This window comes from Dendrobates tinctorius, unplaced genomic scaffold (genome assembly GCF_039654945.1).
Source record: "Dendrobates tinctorius isolate UK_male_01 unplaced genomic scaffold, ASM3965494v1 ptg000464l, whole genome shotgun sequence".
NCBI classification, from domain to species: Eukaryota; Metazoa; Chordata; class Amphibia; order Anura; family Dendrobatidae; genus Dendrobates; species Dendrobates tinctorius.
The window spans coordinates 1,781,482-1,801,271 of record NW_027362126.1 but is presented as its reverse complement, the minus strand read 5'-3'; the positions used below and the strand labels follow the sequence as shown (position 1 = coordinate 1,801,271).

General features: G+C 56.6%; 1 protein-coding gene across 2 annotated transcripts in view; it reads right to left on the bottom strand.

Annotated features, from left to right (window-relative positions):
* MGST1 (microsomal glutathione S-transferase 1) overlaps positions 1-19,790 on the bottom strand; it is an 88,892-nt gene that overhangs the window by 54,878 nt on the left and 14,224 nt on the right. For both annotated transcript variants that reach the window (XM_073564621.1, XM_073564622.1), the window contains exon 2: positions 12,262-12,379. In XM_073564621.1, coding sequence (XP_073420722.1) covers positions 12,262-12,378 — 117 coding nt within the window. In that variant the 5' untranslated portion in view covers position 12,379. The remainder of the gene's footprint in view (positions 1-12,261; positions 12,380-19,790) is intronic.

Genomic DNA, 19,790 nt, shown 5'->3' with positions numbered 1-19,790 from the left:
AGTGGTTTGGAATGTGTCTGATCTGGTCTGTCATGGTTTAGAATGTGACTGTGGTGGTCTGACCTGGTCTGCAGTGGTTTGGAGTGTGTCTGAGGTGGTCTGACCTGGTCTGCAGTGGTTTGGAGTGTGTCTGAGGTGGTCTGACCTGGTCTGCAGTGATTTGGAGTGTGTCTGAGGTGGTCTGACCTGGTCTGTAGTGGTTTGGAGTGTGTCTGTGGTGGTCTGACCTGGTCTGCAGTGGTTTGGAGTGTGTCTGTGGTGGTCTGACCTGGTCTGTAGTGGAATGGAGTGTGTCTGTGGTGGTCTGACCTAGTCTGCAGTGGTTTGGAGTGTGTCTGAGGTGGTCTGACCTGGTCTGTAGTGGTTTGGAGTGTGTCTGAGGTGGTCTGACCTGGTCTGCAGTGGTTTGGAGTGTGTATGAGGTGGTCTGACCTGGTCTGTAGTGGTTTGGAGTGTGTCTGAGGTGGTATGACCTGGTCTGCAGTGGTTTGGAGTGTGTCTGAGGTGGTCTGACCTAGTCTGCATTGGTTTGGAGCGTGTCTGAGGTGGTCTGACCTGGTCTGTAGTGGTTTGGAGTGTGTCTGAGGTGGTCTGACCTGGTCTGTAGTGGTTTGGAATGTGTCTGTGGTGGTCTGACCTGGTCTGCAGTGGTTTGGAGTGTGTCTGAGGTGGTCTGACCTGGCCTGCAGTGGTTTGGAGTGTGTCTGAGGTGGTCTGACCTGGCCTGCAGTGGTTTGGAGTGTGTCTGAGGTGGTCTGACCTGGTCTGCAGTGGTTTGGAGTGTGTCTGAGGTGGTCTGACCTGGCCTGCTGTGGTTTGGAGTGTGTCTGTGGTGGTCTGACCTAGTCTGCAGTGGTTTGGAGTGTGTCTGAGGTGGTCTGACCTGGTCTGCAGTGGTTTGGAGTGTGTCTGTGGTGGTCTGACCTGTCCTGTAGTGGTTTGGAGTGTGTCTGAGGTGGTCTGACCTGGCCTGCAGTGGTTTGGAGTGTGTCTGAGGTGGTCTGACCTGGCCTGCAGTGGTTTGGAGTGTGTCTGAGGTGGTCTGACCTGGTCTGTAGTGGTTTGGAATGTGTCTGTGGTGGTCTGCCCTGGTCTGCACTGGTTTGGAGTGTGTCTGAGGTGGTCTGACTTGGTCTGCAGTGGTTTGGAGTGTGTCTGTGGTGGTCTGACCTGGTCTGCAGTGGTTTGGAGTGTGTCTGTGGTGGTCTGACCTGGTCTGCAGTGGTTTGGAGTGTGTCTGTGGTGGTCTGACCTAGTCTGCAGTGGTTTGGAGTGTGTCTAAGGTGGTCTGACCTGGCCTGCAGTGGTTTGGAGTGTGTCTGAGGTGGTCTGACCTGGTCTGTAGTGGTTTGAAATGTGTCTGTGGTGGTCTGACCTGGCCTGCAGTGGTTTGGAGTGTGTCTGAGGTGGTCTGACCTGGCCTGCCGTGGTTTGGAGTGTGTCTGTGGTGGTCTGACCTAGACTGCAGTGGTTTGGAGTGTGTCTGAGGTGGTCTGACCTGGTCTGCAGTGGTTTGGAGTGTGTCTGAGGTAGTCTGACCTGGTCTGCAGTGGTTTGGAGTGTGTCTGAGGTGGTCTGACCTGGTCTGCAGTAGTTTGGAGTATGTCTGAGGTGGTCTGACCTGGCCTGCAGTGGTTTGGAGTGTGTCTGAGGTGGTCTGACCTGGTCTGCAGTGGTTTGGAGTGTGTCTGAGGTGGTCTGACCTGGTCTGTAGTGGTTTGAAATGTGTCTGAGGTGGTCTGACCTGGCCTGCAGTGGTTTGAAGTGTGTCTGAGGTGGTCTGACCTGGCCTGCAGTGGTTTGGAGTGTGTCTGAGGTGGTCTGACCTGGCCTGTAGTGGAATGGAGTGTGTCTGTGGTGGTCTGACCTGGTCTCCAGTGGTTTGGAGTGTGTCTGTGGTGGTCTGACCTAGTCTGCAGTGGTTTGGAGTGTGTCTGAGGTGGTCTGACCTGGTCTGTAGTGGTTTTGAAAGTGTATGTGGTGGTCTGACCTGCCCTGCAGTGGTTTGGAGTGTGTCTGTGGTGGTCTGACCTGGTCTGTAGTGCTTTGGAATGTGTCTGAGGTGGTCTGACCTGGTCTGTCATGGTTTGGAGTGTGTCTGAGGTGGTCTGACCTGGTCTGTCATGGTTTGGAGTGTGTCTGAGGTGGTCTGACCTGGTCTGCAGTGGTTTGGAGTGTGTCTGAGGTGGTCTGACCTGGCCTGCAGTGGTTTGGAGTGTGTCTGAGGTGGTCTGACCTGGTTTGTCATGGTTTGGAGTGTGTCTGAGGTGGTCTGACCTGGTCTGCAGTGGTTTGGAGAGTGTCTGAGGTGGTCTGACCTGGCCTGCAGTGGTTTGGAGTGTGTTTGAGGTGGTCTGACCTGGTCTGTCATGGTTTGGAGTGTGTCTGAGGTGGTCTGACCTGGTCTGTAGTGGTTTGGAATGTGTTTGAGGTGGTCTGACCTGGTCTGTCATGGTTTGGAGTATGTCTGAGGTGGTCTGACCTGGTCTGTCATGGTTTGGAGTGTGTCTGAGGTGGTCTGACCTGGTCTGCAGTGGTTTGGAGTGTGTCTGAGGTGGTCTGACCTGGTCTGCAGTGGTTTGGAGTGTGTCTGAGGTGGTCTGACCTGGTCTGTCATGGTTTGCAGTGTTTCTGAGGTGGTCTGACCTGGTCTGCAGTGGTTTGGAGTGTGTCTGAGGTGGTCTGACCTAGTCTGCAGTGGTTTGGAGTGTGTCTGAGGTGGTCTGACCTGGCCTGCAGTGGTTTGGAGTGTGTCTGAGGTGGTCTGACTTGGTCTGTAGTGGTTTGGAATGTGTCTGAGGTGGTCTAACCTGGTCTGTCGTGGTTTGGAGTGTGTCTGAGGTGGTCTGACCTGGTCTGTCATGGTTTGGAGTGTGTCTGAGGTGATCTGACCTGGTCTGCAGTGGTTTGGAGTGTGTCTGAGGTGGTCTGACCTGGTCTGCAGTGGTTTGGAGTGTGTCTGAGGTGGTCTGACCTGGTCTGTAGTGGTTTGGAGTGTGTCTGTGGTGGTCTGACCTGGTCTGCAGTGGTTTGGATTGTGTCTGAGGTGGTCTGACCTGGCCTGCAGTGGTTTGGAGTGTGTCTGTGGTGGTCTGACCTAGTCTGCAGTGGTTTGGAGTGTGTCTGAGGTGGTCTGACCTGGTCTGCAGTGGTTTGGAGTGTGTCTGAGGTGGTCTGACCTGGCCTGCAGTGGTTTGGAGTGTGTCTGAGGTGGTCTGACCTGGTCTGTAGTGGTTTGGAATGTGTCTGTGGTGGTCTGACCTGGCCTGCAGTGCCTTGGAGTGTGTCTGAGGTGGTCTGACCTGGCCTGCAGTGGTTTGGAGTGTGTCTGTGGTGGTCTGACCTAGTCTGCAGTGGTTTGGAGTGTGTCTTAGGTGGTCTGACCTGGTCTGCAGTGGTTTGGAGTGTGTCTGAGGTGATCTGACCTGGCCTGCAGTGGTTTGGAGTGTGTCTGAGGTGGTCTGACCTGGTCTGCAGTGGTTTGGAGTGTGTCTGAGGTGGTCTGACCTGGCCTGTAGTGGAATGGAGTGTGTCTGTGGTGATCTGACCTGGTCTCCAGTGGTTTGGAGTGTGTCTGAGGTGGTCTGACCTGGTCTGCAGTGGTTTGGAGTGTGTCTTAGGTGGTCTGACCTGGTCTGCAGTGGTTTGGAGTGTGTCTGAGGTGATCTGACCTGGCCTGCAGTGGTTTGGAGTGTGTCTGAGGTGGTCTGACCTGGTCTGCAGTGGTTTGGAGTGTGTCTGAGGTGGTCTGACCTGGTCTGCAGTGGTTTGGAGTGTGTCTGAGGTGGTCTGACCTGGTCTGCAGTGGTTTGGAGTGTGTCTGAGGTGGTCTGACCTGGTCTGCAGTGGTTTGGAGTGTGTCTGAGGTGGTCTGACCTAGTCTGCAGTGGTTTGGAATGTGTCTGTGGTGGTCTGACTTGGCCTGCAGTGGTTTGGAGTGTGTCTGAGGTGGTCTGACCTGGCCTGCAGTGGTTTGGAGTGTGTCTGTGGTGGTCTGACCTGGTCTGCAGTGGTTTGGAGTGTGTCTGAGGTGGTCTGACCTGGTCTGCAGTGGTTTGGAGTGTGTCTGAGGTGGTCTGACCTAGTCTGCAGTGGTTTGGAATGTGTCTGTGGTGGTCTGACTTGGCCTGCAGTGGTTTGGAGTGTGTCTGAGGTGGTCTGACCTGGCCTGCAGTGGTTTGGAGTGTGTCTGTGGTGGTCTGACCTGGTCTGCAGTGGTTTGGAGTGTGTCTGAGGTGGTCTGACCTGGTCTGCAGTGGTTTGGAGTGTGTCTGAGGTGGTCTGACCTGGTCTGCAGTGGTTTGGAGTGTGTCTGAGGTGGTCTGACCTAGTCTGCAGTGGTTTGGAATGTGTCTGTGGTGGTCTGACTTGGCCTGCAGTGGTTTGGAGTGTGTCTGAGGTGGTCTGACCTGGCCTGCAGTGGTTTGGAGTGTGTCTGTGGTGGTCTGACCTGGCCTGCAGTGGTTTGGAGTGTGTCTGAGGTGGTCTGACCTAGTCTGCAGTGGTTTGGAATGTGTCTGTGGTGGTCTGACTTGGCCTGCAGTGGTTTGGAGTGTGTCTGAGGTGGTCTGACCTGGTCTGCAGTGGTTTGGAGTGTGTCTGAGGTGGTCTGACCTAGTCTGCAGTGGTTTGGAATGTGTCTGTGGTGGTCTGACTTGGCCTGCAGTGGTTTGGAGTGTGTCTGAGGTGGTCTGACCTGGTCTGTAGTGGTTTGGAGTGTGTCTGAGGTGGTCTGACCTGGTCTGCAGTGGTTTGGAGTGTGTATGAGGTGGTCTGACCTGGTCTGTAGTGGTTTGGAGTGTGTCTGAGGTGGTATGACCTGGTCTGCAGTGGTTTGGAGTGTGTCTGAGGTGGTCTGACCTAGTCTGCATTGGTTTGGAGCGTGTCTGAGGTGGTCTGACCTGGTCTGTAGTGGTTTGGAGTGTGTCTGAGGTGGTCTGACCTGGTCTGTAGTGGTTTGGAATGTGTCTGTGGTGGTCTGACCTGGTCTGCAGTGGTTTGGAGTGTGTCTGAGGTGGTCTGACCTGGCCTGCAGTGGTTTGGAGTGTGTCTGAGGTGGTCTGACCTGGCCTGCAGTGGTTTGGAGTGTGTCTGAGGTGGTCTGACCTGGTCTGCAGTGGTTTGGAGTGTGTCTGAGGTGGTCTGACCTGGCCTGCTGTGGTTTGGAGTGTGTCTGTGGTGGTCTGACCTAGTCTGCAGTGGTTTGGAGTGTGTCTGAGGTGGTCTGACCTGGTCTGCAGTGGTTTGGAGTGTGTCTGAGGTGGTCTGACCTGGTCTGCAGTGGTTTGGAGTGTGTCTGTGGTGGTCTGACCTGTCCTGTAGTGGTTTGGAGTGTGTCTGAGGTGGTCTGACCTGGCCTGCAGTGGTTTGGAGTGTGTCTGAGGTGGTCTGACCTGGCCTGCAGTGGTTTGGAGTGTGTCTGAGGTGGTCTGACCTGGTCTGTAGTGGTTTGGAATGTGTCTGTGGTGGTCTGCCCTGGTCTGCACTGGTTTGGAGTGTGTCTGAGGTGGTCTGACTTGGTCTGCAGTGGTTTGGAGTGTGTCTGTGGTGGTCTGACCTGGTCTGCAGTGGTTTGGAGTGTGTCTGTGGTGGTCTGACCTGGTCTGCAGTGGTTTGGAGTGTGTCTGTGGTGGTCTGACCTAGTCTGCAGTGGTTTGGAGTGTGTCTAAGGTGGTCTGACCTGGCCTGCAGTGGTTTGGAGTGTGTCTGAGGTGGTCTGACCTGGTCTGTAGTGGTTTGAAATGTGTCTGTGGTGGTCTGACCTGGCCTGCAGTGGTTTGGAGTGTGTCTGAGGTGGTCTGACCTGGCCTGCCGTGGTTTGGAGTGTGTCTGTGGTGGTCTGACCTAGACTGCAGTGGTTTGGAGTGTGTCTGAGGTGGTCTGACCTGGTCTGCAGTGGTTTGGAGTGTGTCTGAGGTAGTCTGACCTGGTCTGCAGTGGTTTGGAGTGTGTCTGAGGTGGTCTGACCTGGTCTGCAGTAGTTTGGAGTATGTCTGAGGTGGTCTGACCTGGCCTGCAGTGGTTTGGAGTGTGTCTGAGGTGGTCTGACCTGGTCTGCAGTGGTTTGGAGTGTGTCTGAGGTGGTCTGACCTGGTCTGTAGTGGTTTGAAATGTGTCTGAGGTGGTCTGACCTGGCCTGCAGTGGTTTGAAGTGTGTCTGAGGTGGTCTGACCTGGCCTGCAGTGGTTTGGAGTGTGTCTGAGGTGGTCTGACCTGGCCTGTAGTGGAATGGAGTGTGTCTGTGGTGGTCTGACCTGGTCTCCAGTGGTTTGGAGTGTGTCTGTGGTGGTCTGACCTAGTCTGCAGTGGTTTGGAGTGTGTCTGAGGTGGTCTGACCTGGTCTGTAGTGGTTTTGAAAGTGTATGTGGTGGTCTGACCTGCCCTGCAGTGGTTTGGAGTGTGTCTGTGGTGGTCTGACCTGGTCTGTAGTGCTTTGGAATGTGTCTGAGGTGGTCTGACCTGGTCTGTCATGGTTTGGAGTGTGTCTGAGGTGGTCTGACCTGGTCTGTCATGGTTTGGAGTGTGTCTGAGGTGGTCTGACCTGGTCTGCAGTGGTTTGGAGTGTGTCTGAGGTGGTCTGACCTGGCCTGCAGTGGTTTGGAGTGTGTCTGAGGTGGTCTGACCTGGTTTGTCATGGTTTGGAGTGTGTCTGAGGTGGTCTGACCTGGTCTGCAGTGGTTTGGAGAGTGTCTGAGGTGGTCTGACCTGGCCTGCAGTGGTTTGGAGTGTGTTTGAGGTGGTCTGACCTGGTCTGTCATGGTTTGGAGTGTGTCTGAGGTGGTCTGACCTGGTCTGTAGTGGTTTGGAATGTGTTTGAGGTGGTCTGACCTGGTCTGTCATGGTTTGGAGTATGTCTGAGGTGGTCTGACCTGGTCTGTCATGGTTTGGAGTGTGTCTGAGGTGGTCTGACCTGGTCTGCAGTGGTTTGGAGTGTGTCTGAGGTGGTCTGACCTGGTCTGCAGTGGTTTGGAGTGTGTCTGAGGTGGTCTGACCTGGTCTGTCATGGTTTGCAGTGTGTCTGAGGTGGTCTGACCTGGTCTGCAGTGGTTTGGAGTGTGTCTGAGGTGGTCTGACCTAGTCTGCAGTGGTTTGGAGTGTGTCTGAGGTGGTCTGACCTGGCCTGCAGTGGTTTGGAGTGTGTCTGAGGTGGTCTGACTTGGTCTGTAGTGGTTTGGAATGTGTCTGAGGTGGTCTAACCTGGTCTGTCGTGGTTTGGAGTGTGTCTGAGGTGGTCTGACCTGGTCTGTCATGGTTTGGAGTGTGTCTGAGGTGATCTGACCTGGTCTGCAGTGGTTTGGAGTGTGTCTGAGGTGGTCTGACCTGGTCTGCAGTGGTTTGGAGTGTGTCTGAGGTGGTCTGACCTGGTCTGTAGTGGTTTGGAGTGTGTCTGTGGTGGTCTGACCTGGTCTGCAGTGGTTTGGATTGTGTCTGAGGTGGTCTGACCTGGCCTGCAGTGGTTTGGAGTGTGTCTGTGGTGGTCTGACCTAGTCTGCAGTGGTTTGGAGTGTGTCTGAGGTGGTCTGACCTGGTCTGCAGTGGTTTGGAGTGTGTCTGAGGTGGTCTGACCTGGCCTGCAGTGGTTTGGAGTGTGTCTGAGGTGGTCTGACCTGGTCTGTAGTGGTTTGGAATGTGTCTGTGGTGGTCTGACCTGGCCTGCAGTGCCTTGGAGTGTGTCTGAGGTGGTCTGACCTGGCCTGCAGTGGTTTGGAGTGTGTCTGTGGTGGTCTGACCTAGTCTGCAGTGGTTTGGAGTGTGTCTTAGGTGGTCTGACCTGGTCTGCAGTGGTTTGGAGTGTGTCTGAGGTGATCTGACCTGGCCTGCAGTGGTTTGGAGTGTGTCTGAGGTGGTCTGACCTGGTCTGCAGTGGTTTGGAGTGTGTCTGAGGTGGTCTGACCTGGCCTGTAGTGGAATGGAGTGTGTCTGTGGTGATCTGACCTGGTCTCCAGTGGTTTGGAGTGTGTCTGAGGTGGTCTGACCTGGTCTGCAGTGGTTTGGAGTGTGTCTTAGGTGGTCTGACCTGGTCTGCAGTGGTTTGGAGTGTGTCTGAGGTGATCTGACCTGGCCTGCAGTGGTTTGGAGTGTGTCTGAGGTGGTCTGACCTGGTCTGCAGTGGTTTGGAGTGTGTCTGAGGTGGTCTGACCTGGTCTGCAGTGGTTTGGAGTGTGTCTGAGGTGGTCTGACCTGGTCTGCAGTGGTTTGGAGTGTGTCTGAGGTGGTCTGACCTGGTCTGCAGTGGTTTGGAGTGTGTCTGAGGTGGTCTGACCTAGTCTGCAGTGGTTTGGAATGTGTCTGTGGTGGTCTGACTTGGCCTGCAGTGGTTTGGAGTGTGTCTGAGGTGGTCTGACCTGGCCTGCAGTGGTTTGGAGTGTGTCTGTGGTGGTCTGACCTGGTCTGCAGTGGTTTGGAGTGTGTCTGTGGTGGTCTGACCTGGTCTGTAGTGGTTTGGAATGTGTCTGTGGTGATCTGACCTGGCCTGCAGTGGTTTGGAGTGTGTCTGAGGTGGTCTGACCTAGTCTGCAGTGGTTTGGAATGTGTCTGTGGTGGTCTGACTTGGCCTGCAGTGGTTTGGAGTGTGTCTGAGGTGGTCTGACCTGGTCTGCAGTGGTTTGGAGTGTGTCTGAGGTGGTCTGACCTAGTCTGCAGTGGTTTGGAATGTGTCTGTGGTGGTCTGACTTGGCCTGCAGTGGTTTGGAGTGTGTCTGAGGTGGTCTGACCTGGCCTGCAGTGGTTTGGAGTGTGTCTGAGGTGGTCTGACCTGGCCTGCAGTGGTTTGGAGTGTGTCTGAGGTGGTCTGACCTGGCCTGCAGTGGTTTGGAGTGTGTCTGAGGTGGTCTGACCTGGCCTGTAGTGGAATGGAGTGTGTCTGTGGTGGTCTGACCTGGTCTCCAGTGGTTTGGATTGTGTCTGAGGTGGTCTGACCTGGTCTGTAGTGGATTGGAGTGTGTCTGAGGTGGTCTGACCTGGTCTGCAGTGGTTTGGAGTGTGTGTGTGAGGTGGTCTGACCTGGCCTGCAGTGGTTTGGAGTGTGTCTGAGGTGGTCTGACTTGGTCTGTAGTGGTTTGGAATGTGTCTGAGGTGGTCTAACCTGGTCTGTCGTGGTTTGGAGTGTGTCTGAGGTGGTCTGACCTGGTCTGTCATGGTTTGGAGTGTGTCTGAGGTGATCTGACCTGGTCTGCAGTGGTTTGGAGTGTGTCTGAGGTGGTCTGACCTGGTCTGCAGTGGTTTGGAGTGTGTCTGAGGTGGTCTGACCTGGTCTGTAGTGGTTTGGAGTGTGTCTGTGGTGGTCTGACCTGGTCTGCAGTGGTTTGGATTGTGTCTGAGGTGGTCTGACCTGGCCTGCAGTGGTTTGGAGTGTGTCTGTGGTGGTCTGACCTAGTCTGCAGTGGTTTGGAGTGTGTCTGAGGTGGTCTGACCTGGTCTGCAGTGGTTTGGAGTGTGTCTGAGGTGGTCTGACCTGGCCTGCAGTGGTTTGGAGTGTGTCTGAGGTGGTCTGACCTGGTCTGTAGTGGTTTGGAATGTGTCTGTGGTGGTCTGACCTGGCCTGCAGTGCCTTGGAGTGTGTCTGAGGTGGTCTGACCTGGCCTGCAGTGGTTTGGAGTGTGTCTGTGGTGGTCTGACCTAGTCTGCAGTGGTTTGGAGTGTGTCTTAGGTGGTCTGACCTGGTCTGCAGTGGTTTGGAGTGTGTCTGAGGTGATCTGACCTGGCCTGCAGTGGTTTGGAGTGTGTCTGAGGTGGTCTGACCTGGTCTGCAGTGGTTTGGAGTGTGTCTGAGGTGGTCTGACCTGGCCTGTAGTGGAATGGAGTGTGTCTGTGGTGATCTGACCTGGTCTCCAGTGGTTTGGAGTGTGTCTGAGGTGGACTGACCTGGTCTGTAGTGGTTTGGAGTGTGTCTTAGGTGGTCTGACCTGGTCTGCAGTGGTTTGGAGTGTGTCTGAGGTGATCTGACCTGGCCTGCAGTGGTTTGGAGTGTGTCTGAGGTGGTCTGACCTGGCCTGTAGTGGAATGGAGTGTGTCTGTGGTGATCTGACCTGGTCTCCAGTGGTTTGGAGTGTGTCTGAGGTGGTCTGACCTGGTCTGCAGTGGTTTGGAGTGTGTCTTAGGTGGTCTGACCTGGTCTGCAGTGGTTTGGAGTGTGTCTGAGGTGATCTGACCTGGCCTGCAGTGGTTTGGAGTGTGTCTGAGGTGGTCTGACCTGGTCTGCAGTGGTTTGGAGTGTGTCTGAGGTGGTCTGACCTGGCCTGTAGTGGAATGGAGTGTGTCTGTGGTGATCTGACCTGGTCTCCAGTGGTTTGGAGTGTGTCTGAGGTGGACTGACCTGGTCTGTAGTGGTTTGGAGTGTGTCTGATGTGGTCTGACCTGGTCTGCAGTGGTTTGGAGTGTGTCTGAGGTGGTCTGACCTGGTCTGCAGTGGTTTGGAGTGTGTCTGTGGTGGTCTGACCTAGTCTGCAGTGGTTTGGAGTGTGTCTGAGGTGGTCTGACCTGGTCTGTCATGGTTTGGAGTGTGTCTGAGGTGGTCTGACCTGGTCTGCAGTGGTTTGGAGTGTGTCTGAGGTGGACTGACCTGGTCCGTAGTGGTTTGGAGTGTGTCTGATGTGGTCTGACCTGGTCTGCAGTGGTTTGGAGTGTGTCTGAGGTGGTCTGACCTGGTCTGTAGTGGTTTGGAGTGTGTCTGAGGTGGTCTGACCTGGCCTGCAGTGGTTTGGAGTGTGTCTGAGGTGGTCTGACCAGGTCTGCAGTGGTTTGGAGTGTGTCTGAGGTGGTCTGACCTGGTCTGTAGTGGTTTGGAGTGTGTCTGTGGTGGTCTGACCTGGCCTGTAGTGGTTTGGAGTGTGTCTGAGGTGGTCTGACCTGGTCTGTAGTGGTTTGGAGTTTGTCTGAGGTGGTCTGACCTGGTCTGTAGTGGTTTGGAGTGTGTCTGAGGTGGTCTGATCTGGTCTGCAGTGGTTTGGAGTGTGTCTGAGGTGGTCTGACCTGGTCTGCAGTGGTTTGGAGTGTGTCTGAGGTGGTCTGACCTGGTCTGTAGTGGTTTGGAGTGTGTCTGAGGTGGTCTGACCTGGTCTGTAGTGGTTTGGAGTGTGTCTGAGGTGGTCTGATCTGGTCTGCAGTGGTTTGGAGTGTGTATGTGGTGGTCTGACCTTGCCTGCAGTGGTTTGGAGTGTGTCTGTGGTGGTCTGACCTGGTCTGCAGTGGTTTGGAGTGTGTCTGAGGTGGTCTGACCTGGTCTGTAGTGTTTTGGAGTGTGTCTGTGGTGGTCTGACCTGGCCTGTAGTGGTTTGGAGTGTGTCTGAGGTGGTCTGACCTGGTCTGCAGTGGTTTGGAGTGTGTCTGAGTTGGTCTGACCCGGTCTGTAGTGGTTTGGAGTGTGTCTGAGGTGGTCTGACCCGGTCTGCAGTGGTTTGGAGTGTGTCGGAGGTGGTCTGACCTGGTCTGCAGTGGTTTGGAGTGTGTCTGAGGTGGTCTGATCTGGTCTGTCATGGTTTGGAGTGTGTCTGTGGTGGTCTGACCTGGTCTGTAGTGGTTTTGAGTGTTTCTGTGGTGGTCTGACCTGGCCTGTAGTGGTTTGGATTGTGTCTGAGGTGGTCTGACCTTGCCTGCAGTGGTTTGGAGTGTGTCGGAGGTGGTCTGACCTGGTCTGTCGTGGTTTGGAGTGTGTCTGAGGTGGTCTGACCTTGTCTGCAGTGGTTTGGAGTGTGTCTGAGGTGGTCTGACCTGGTCTGTCATGGTTTGGCATGTGCCTGAGGTGGTCTGACCTGGTCTGTCATGGTTTGGAGTGTGTCTGAGGTGGTCTGACCTGGTCTGTCATGGTTTGGAGTGTGTCTGAGGTGGTCTGACCTGGCCTGCAGTGGTTTGGAGTGTGTCTGAGGTGGTCTGACCTGGCCTGCAGTGGTTTGGAGTGTGTCTGAGGTGGTCTGACCTGGTCTGTCGTGGTTTGGAGTGTGTCTGAGGTGGTCTGACCTGGTCTGTCATGGTTTGGAGTGTGTCTGAGGTGGTCTGACCTGTTCTGTCATGGTTTGGAGTGTGTCTGAGGTGGTCTGACCTGGCCTGCAGTGGTTTGGAGTGTGTCTGAGGTGGTCTGACCTGGTCTGTCATGGTTTGGAGTGTGTCTGAGTTGGTCTGACCTGGTCTGTCATGGTTTGGAGTGTGTCTGAGGTGGTCTGACCTGGCCTGCAGTGGTTTGGAGTGTGTCTAAGGTGGTCTGACCTGGTCTGTCATGGTTTGGAGTGTGTCTGTGGTGGTCCTAAGAGTGGTCATGATCTTTACCTTACGAGTGATTCTGTAGAAAGCGGTCACCAGGCTCAATAACATCATTTTCAGAAGGACGATGGTGGCGTAGGTGGCAAACGCCCGGAAAACATCGTTATCTGCCAACTGCACCATCCTGCAGGAGAGACGACGGTGGAGCATGAGCAAATCACACTGACCCCGGGGAAGAGCAACTGGGGGGCACAGCAGCTTCCTGCAAGAACCGCCCCAGTCGTAACCCTCGTAACCCTAATGAGGGAGTGACAATTTATGTGTGACCCTGTGGGAGAAGGCGACTGTATGACAGTGGTAAGCACAATAGTGAGTGCAGCTCTGGAGGTGACTGGAGGATAAGACACAATGTAACAGCAGAATAGTGAGTGCAGCTCTGGAGGTGACTGGAGGATAAGACAATGTAACAGCAGAATAGTGAGTGCAGCTCTGGAGGTGACTGGAGGATAGAGCACGCCCAGGAAGAGGAGGAGCATCTGTGCTGAGCATCTGCAGGCTAGGGCCTTGCTAAGCTCCTGGGAAGGGAGGTTTTTTCCTGCAAGGACTTTCCATCTGCCCCCTTCCCAGGAAAGAGGACTTTCCCTGGGACTGAGCGCCGGGGCTGTGCCCCTGGCTCCCACCCTCCGGCAAGCCAGCTGGGGGTGGGGGGCCTCAGCACCATCCGGAGGCCAGGGTGCAGCCAGCCAGTCCCAGGGAGATGGGGAAGAGACGGAGCCAGGAGAGAGGGGGTCGCAGGACCCAGGAGCCCCGGGACACCGGGCCCCCCGAAGCTGGTACCGTGGCGGCTCCTCCTCCCGGAGGAGTGGCGGCCCAGAGCAGAGGTGCAGTGGCAGAGCCCCCCAACATCTGGGGCTCCAGAGCTGAGGGAGAGCCATCCACCATCTACGCCTCCCGCATCCATGCGCACCTCTGCGAATATGAGGAGGCCGCCAAACAGCTGAGAAAACTCCGGGAGGAGTTAAGGGGAGCACGAGCGGTGGCTAAGAACCGGCTCCCCGCCTCGAGACGAGCTGAGGTCTCCGCCACGGTGGAGAGGCTGAAGGGGGCTATCAGGGCCTTGGAGGAGATACGGGCGGCTATCCTGAGTGGGAGCGGCCCCTTTGCAGAGAAACTGAAAAATGATGACCGGTTTAGAGCCATGACCGGAGGGTCTCCTGGGGGGTCGGGAGGCCCCTGCCAGGTGGAGCACGAAGAGGAGGATGGCGGAACATCTACGCCTGCCCCACCTGAAGGCCTGGTGAGCAACAACACCCAGGTAACATGCAGCGGGGTGGCCCCTGAGCAAGTGGCTCTCCCACCGGACTCCAGTTACTCGGAGGAAAGTGGGGGCGAGGGGGAGGCTGGTGGGAGTGGGGACAGTAGTAGTGAGGGGGGCTGCCTCGTCCTACAGCAGGTGAGGCAGATCGAGTCCCCAGAGCGGTTTGGCACACTGCTCTTTGGGGATGAGGTCTGCCCTGAGGACGGGGCAACCGGAAAGAGGAAAAAGAAAAAAAACAAGCGCAAGCCAAAAAACACCGTGGCTGACAAACTTATGTTTGTCCCTCTTTCCGGGGCCCCTCTGTCCCGCTGTATGGAACCCGCTGCCCACCCCGGCTCGGGCCCTGTGGTGGGTCCGCAGCGGGGGCGCGGGCAGAGTGATGTGTGCCTGGACCTTACCGTCACATCTGGTGGTGGCGGTGAGGGTTCAGGCAGCGACATGGAGGTCGGTGCTGGTGCCAGTGGTGTAACAGCCGCTGGCGGTATTGGCAGTAGTGGTGTCCGGGCTCAGTCCCCGGTGGCAGGGGGGGCTGGCCTGGCGCTCAGCACGGGTACAGCCAGGACCGCACCTCCGGCGGTGAGTGCTGGGGTCTCTGGATCCCCCACGCACGGGTCCGTTAAGTCTGGTCCACTTATGGGGGTCCAGAGACCTAGAAAGGGCGTGGAGGCTGCTGTGAAGCAGCAGCTAAAAAAATGCAAGGGGCTGGTAGCTCCTCTGACGGCGCCCGTGGCAAGAGCGGGGTCCCCGGCGCGTAGACCCAAAAAGGGGTCCGTGCTGGGGGCACCGCCGCCGCTGGGCGGTGAGGGGGAGTGGCCAGCCCTGCCAACATCAAGTGGTGGGTTCAGGGGCGCAGTGACAGTCCGTGAGGGGGGCGTGGCCTCCCCGAGTGTTGCCCAGCCTGCAAAGGCTGCGGCATGCGGGGGGGGCGTGTCCTCCTCGGCCGCTGTCCCGCCCGCTGTGCCCGCGTCACCTGGGGAGGGCGTGGCCTCGCAAGGGGTCACTGCTCTGCCCGGGGTGGCTGCGGCCGGCGGGGGGGGCGTGGCCTTGGCGGGCCCACTGCCTCCTGTCCCGCCTACCCCCTCAAGCAGCATAGTGCCCCCAAAAGTCGGTAGGGAGTTGTCGGGGTCCCCAGCCCGCTTACCTCCATCTGGTGGTGCGGGGGCTCTGGCGCTCCTTGGGAAGCCGGCGGGGGTGAACAGCAGAGGGCAGGGTGCGGTGGCAGTGGCCGTCCCTGTCCTCAGTGCAAAGACACCACAAAAAGAAAAAAAAGTGGAGCCAGAGAACCCAGGAGCTGCTGCTGCTCCCAGGCTCGGGCAGGGCGTACTGAGTGCGCTCTGCTCGGAGGTATTTAAAGGGGCAGCGGCACTCCTGGACAAGAGTTGGAGCAGTGCCAGCAGCTCCAAGGAGCAGAGCACTGGCCAGTCAGGGCCCCCAGCAGGCAGGCAGGGGTACTGCAACACCAAGTCTGCTAATGTAAATAGTGGTCTATCTGGAAGTGAGAGTGGGAGTGAGATAGGAGATATTTTTGAAGAGCTGTTTGAGGACATAAATGGTGATGTGAGCGATATGGATGAGGGAGTGAGTGCGAGTGTGAATGTGGCAGTAAATGCTGGAGTGAGTGCCGGAGCGAGTGGAAATAATAAAAGAGTGAACGGGAGAGTGAATGAGGGTGCTGGCACAAGTGGTGGTAGTGGTGGGAGGGCTGGCCCGTCTGCCCCCCCAGCCGCGAGGCCCCAACGTAATTATGCGGGGGTCGCGGCTGGGGGTCGGGGTGGTTCCGGGGGGGTCTCCTCGCCTCCGGGCTCCGGGGACGGCGGTTTGCACCGCCGTTTCCTGGAGGCCCTCCAAAGGGGAGAAAGATCGATCATGGTAGAGGGGAGGACAGTGGACCTGTCTTTCTGGATAGAGAGACATGGCCTAGCAGCCTTCCAAAATCAAAGGGAGGGAGGGACTGTTTGGTCTCTCCCCACAGCCGGGCAGGGGCCGCCAAGAAGGAATGTGGTCCGTCTTAGGTGGGGGGGCAGTGAAGCTTGTCCACCTAGGAGCAAGGTGGTGGAGCTCCTCCTTAAGATGGGCTTCGGGGCGAATGACATCTTTGCCCTGATACACCCTTCGGCGTCCCGCTTCTTCGACGTCAGCTTCGTGCGGCCAGAGGGGCTTGAGCTCTTCTGGTCAAACTACGAGCTGGTGCGAGAAGAGCCCGGATGGCGAGACTTCGTGGCTCAAGCGGTGTCTCGCCAAAATTCCGTCAAGCGAGTGACCGTGGTTACATGTAACGAGTCACTCGCAGGCGTGGACATCATGACGTGGCTTTCCCGTTACGGGGAGGTCACCGAGGTCCCAAAAAAGAACAGGGACGAGTTTGGCATCTGGTCGGGGGGCTGGACCTTCATGGTCAAATTGAAGGTTTCCGGCGGCACGGTCACCCACATCCCTTCCTCGGCGTTCCTGGAAGGGACAGGATCCTGGTCTTCTACCAGGGGCAACCGAAGGTCTGCCACAAGTGCGGCGACCCCACTCACTTCAGCGCCAACTGCAAGGTGCAGAAGTGCGCGTTGTGTGGTGGGGTAGGTCACCTGGCTGCCTTGTGCAAAGACATTCGGTGCCACCTGTGTGGTGACCTGGGTCACCCTCTCAGCCGCTGCCCTCGCTCTTTCTCTAATGCCGCCACAGGCCCGGTGGGGGGAGACCGCGGGGGGGCAACCCCCGGTGGCGCTGCTTCTGCTGTGGCAGGTGGTGGCGAAGGGGGAAGGGCTGAGGGGCCAGTGAGGAAGGGCAATGCTGCAAGGGGCCCCGCGTACCAGCGGAGGCAGGAAAAACGCCAGGGAGGTAAGGGACAGGTGGAGCCTCGGGCAACCGGGGTGATGCCTGCTCCTCCCTCCAGGCCCGTGGCCAAAGCCTCTGAGGCCCTGGGGGAGAGTGCGGTGAGTGAGGAGATCAGGAGGATGGAGAGAGAGGAGAAAGCGGCTGACTCGGACAATTCCTCTCAGTATGAAAGTGTTGATGAGGATGTCCAAGAGCAGCCTACAGCACCAGGTGGCAAAACCAGGCGTGCCAAGCGCAAAGCGGTGGGGAGGAAGGCTGACAAGCCTTCAAAGTCCCCCCCGCCCCCGACCACAAGGGTGCATACGGAAGGGCCCGCTGACCCCCCTCTGATCAGACTCTCCAACCGGTTCAGCGCCCTCGGGGGTTCAGATGATGAACCGCAAGACGAGGGTACTGGGCCGGGGGTAACACTGGAGGGTCCTTCGGGGGATGGCGGAGTCCGTCCCTCAGGGGGCATTGCTCCTCCTGAGGGGGGGACAGACCTGGAACCCGGGGGCGAGGACACCGGGGGGGGTGGGATGGACACGTCGGGAGCTTCCCTGAAAAGGAAGGTGTCTGACCCCTCCCCAGGAGGAGGTAATAGCGGGGTAGGGAAGAAATTGGCCATCCAACTCGATCACCCATGATGGCTGAACTCGCCCCGTTGACGCTGGCGTCTATTAATGTCGCCAGCATTAAGTCAGATGCGGCTCGCTTCACGGCCTTTGATTTTTTCTCCCGGATTGAGGCAGAAATTTTATTCTTGCAAGAGACCAGACTAACAGACATGGGGGCCATCTATAAATCACGGAGGGAGTGGAGGTGCGGGCCCTCATACTGGTCTCTTGCGGCCGAGCCGTATAGCGGGGTGGCAGTCCTTTTTAAGACTGCAGCAGTTGAATGCCGACGGGTTACTGAGTTGGAAATGGGGAGGTGCCTGATCCTAGATGTCTTCATGAGGGGACAAGAGCTCCGGCTCATCAACATCTACGGCCCGCAGTCCAAGTGGGACCGCAAATGTCTCTTCCTGAGGATCAAGCCCTTTCTTTTTACGAGCCGACAGGTGGTCTTCGGTGGGGACTTCAACACCATTACGAGGTCCCGTGACCGGGGGGGTCCCGGAGATCGCCTGGCTTATGATAGCGTCGCGTTGAATAGCATAGCCAGTGAAGCTCGCCTGGTGGATGCCCACATCCGGCACACCCCAGGTCACGGAGGTTTCACCTACCATAGGGGTAGCTGTAGGTCTAGAATAGACAGGTTTTTTTTGAAGGAGGACGCCATCTTTTCTGCTGTGTCCGCCGTTGAGGTGGAGTTCTCCGATCACTGTCTAATTTTCTTTTCTCTGAATGTTGCAGAGACTCCTCGGATGGGAAGAGGGCTGTGGAAGCTCAATTCGTCCCTGCTGGAAGAAGCGGAGGTGAGACAATCCTTCGAGGATTTTCTTCAGAGCCAGGTACCGCTGTTGGATCTCTGTAGTAGTAAGTCAGAGTGGTGGGAGATCTTCAAAAAGCGGGTGGCGGGGTTCTTCCGTCAGCTCTCGAGCCTCAGGAGTCTGAACAGGCACCGCTTGTACCAGGCTCTGGGGAGGAAACTCGAGCAGCTTGTCTCGACTGGAGGTGACCGAGAGGAAATCTCCAGAGTGAAATCTTTGCTCAAGAGGTGTCAGTATGATAGGCACACATCTTTGGTTTTTGAGAGGGACTTCGGGAAGTACCGCTCGCCCGACCCTTACAGAAACTGTAAGATGTCAGTGAATTGTAAGATGGTGACAGGACTGATCGACAGTACGGGGTCCCTGAACAGATCCAAATCAGGGATCCTGGAGGTGGTCAGATCCTTCTACTCACACCTCTTGGAAAAGAAGGATCTGGATCGGGACAGGATGTCGGCTTTCCTGGCTGAAGCCATCCCTGAGCCAGGGGGTGACCCCTCTCTTGGTGTTTTGGCAGAAGAAATCAGGGAAGAGGAAGTGAGACTGGCCATTGATGGGCTTCGGCTCAAGAAATCGCCAGGTCCGGATGGCTTAACATCTGAGTTCTATAAGACTTTTAGGGACTCCTTGGTCCCCCTCTTGACAGGGGTCTTTAATGAGTGTCTCTCCTCGGGCACTCTTCCCGGCTCAATGAGGAAGTCAGCCCTCATTATTCTGTCAAAGGGTAAGGATCCGTCCCGAATCGAGAACTGGCGTCCCATAGCGCTTCTCGATACGGACCGGAAGGTTCTGGCCAAGGTGCTGTTTAATCGGCTGGTGAAGTTTGCACCCCGGCTCCTTTCAGGGGCCCAGCATTGCTCTGTTCCAGGCCGCAGTACTTTTAGTGCTGTGCTCGGTGTCCGAGAGGCAGTGGAGCAGGGTAGGGCAGGTCACTGGAAGGGGTACTTGCTGTCATTAGATCAAGCGAAAGCCTTTGACCGGGTCAACCACGAGTACCTCTGGTCCGTCCTTTTGAGGTATGGTCTGCCTGGGAGGTTTGTAAAATGGTTAGAGATCTTGTACCAAGGGGCTGAGACTTTTCCGCTGGTGAATGGTTGGTCAGGTCGTCCTTTTGAGGTGGGTTCTGGGGTCCGTCAGGGCTGTCCGCTGAGCCCGCTTTTATACGTGTTCGCGATCGATCCCTTCTTAAGGAGGGTAGATCGTGGACCGTTGGCGGGAGTCGGGATGGACCGGGCGGGCTCTGGCTCCTCTCTGAGGGTGGTGGCGTACGCCGATGATGTTTCCCTGTTCGTATCCTCGAGAGGGGAGGCGGACTGGGTCATGTCGGAGGTAGTGCGCTACTCGGAGGCATCCGGGTCCATGATCAACCGGGATAAGTGTGAAAGTCTCTGGCTGGGAGGGGGAGATCCTAGTTTTGATCTCCCGGACACCCTTCCAGGGCCCCAGGCCACCGCCAAAATTCTAGGCATCGAATTTGGCCCCGGGGACTACCCCCAGCAAAATTGGGAGGGCAGACTTAAGATCGCCGCCCAAAAGGTGGACCAATGGAAGGGTTGGTCTTTAACCCTGAGGGAAAGGGTTGCCCTGGCTAAAGGCTATCTGCTACCTTTATTGATATACCTGGGCAGTGTGTGCATCTTGCCGGAACCTCTCTGGACGCGGGTCTATAGCCTGTTCTTCCAATTGTTATGGGGGAATAGGCTTAACCTAATCAAGAGGGAGGTTACATACCGTACGAGGAGACTAGGCGGGTTGGGTATGGTCAACCCGGTGGTGTTTCTAGTAAACACCTTTCTTAAGACTAACATCTCTAACCTCTGGCTAGAGAGGGCTCCTCCGTGGGTAGTCTCCTGCAAGGGTTGGCTTGGCCTTTCTTCCAGGAATGGGAGACAGGAGGGCGGGTGAAGGACCTACGCACACCTCATGGGCATCTTCCGGCTTACGCTACCCCGGTTCTGAAGGTGATCCGCCGGTGGGGTCTGGGAATGTGGGAAATCAGGACCATGTCGAGGCAGTGCCTTGACAGGAGGGTCCTGT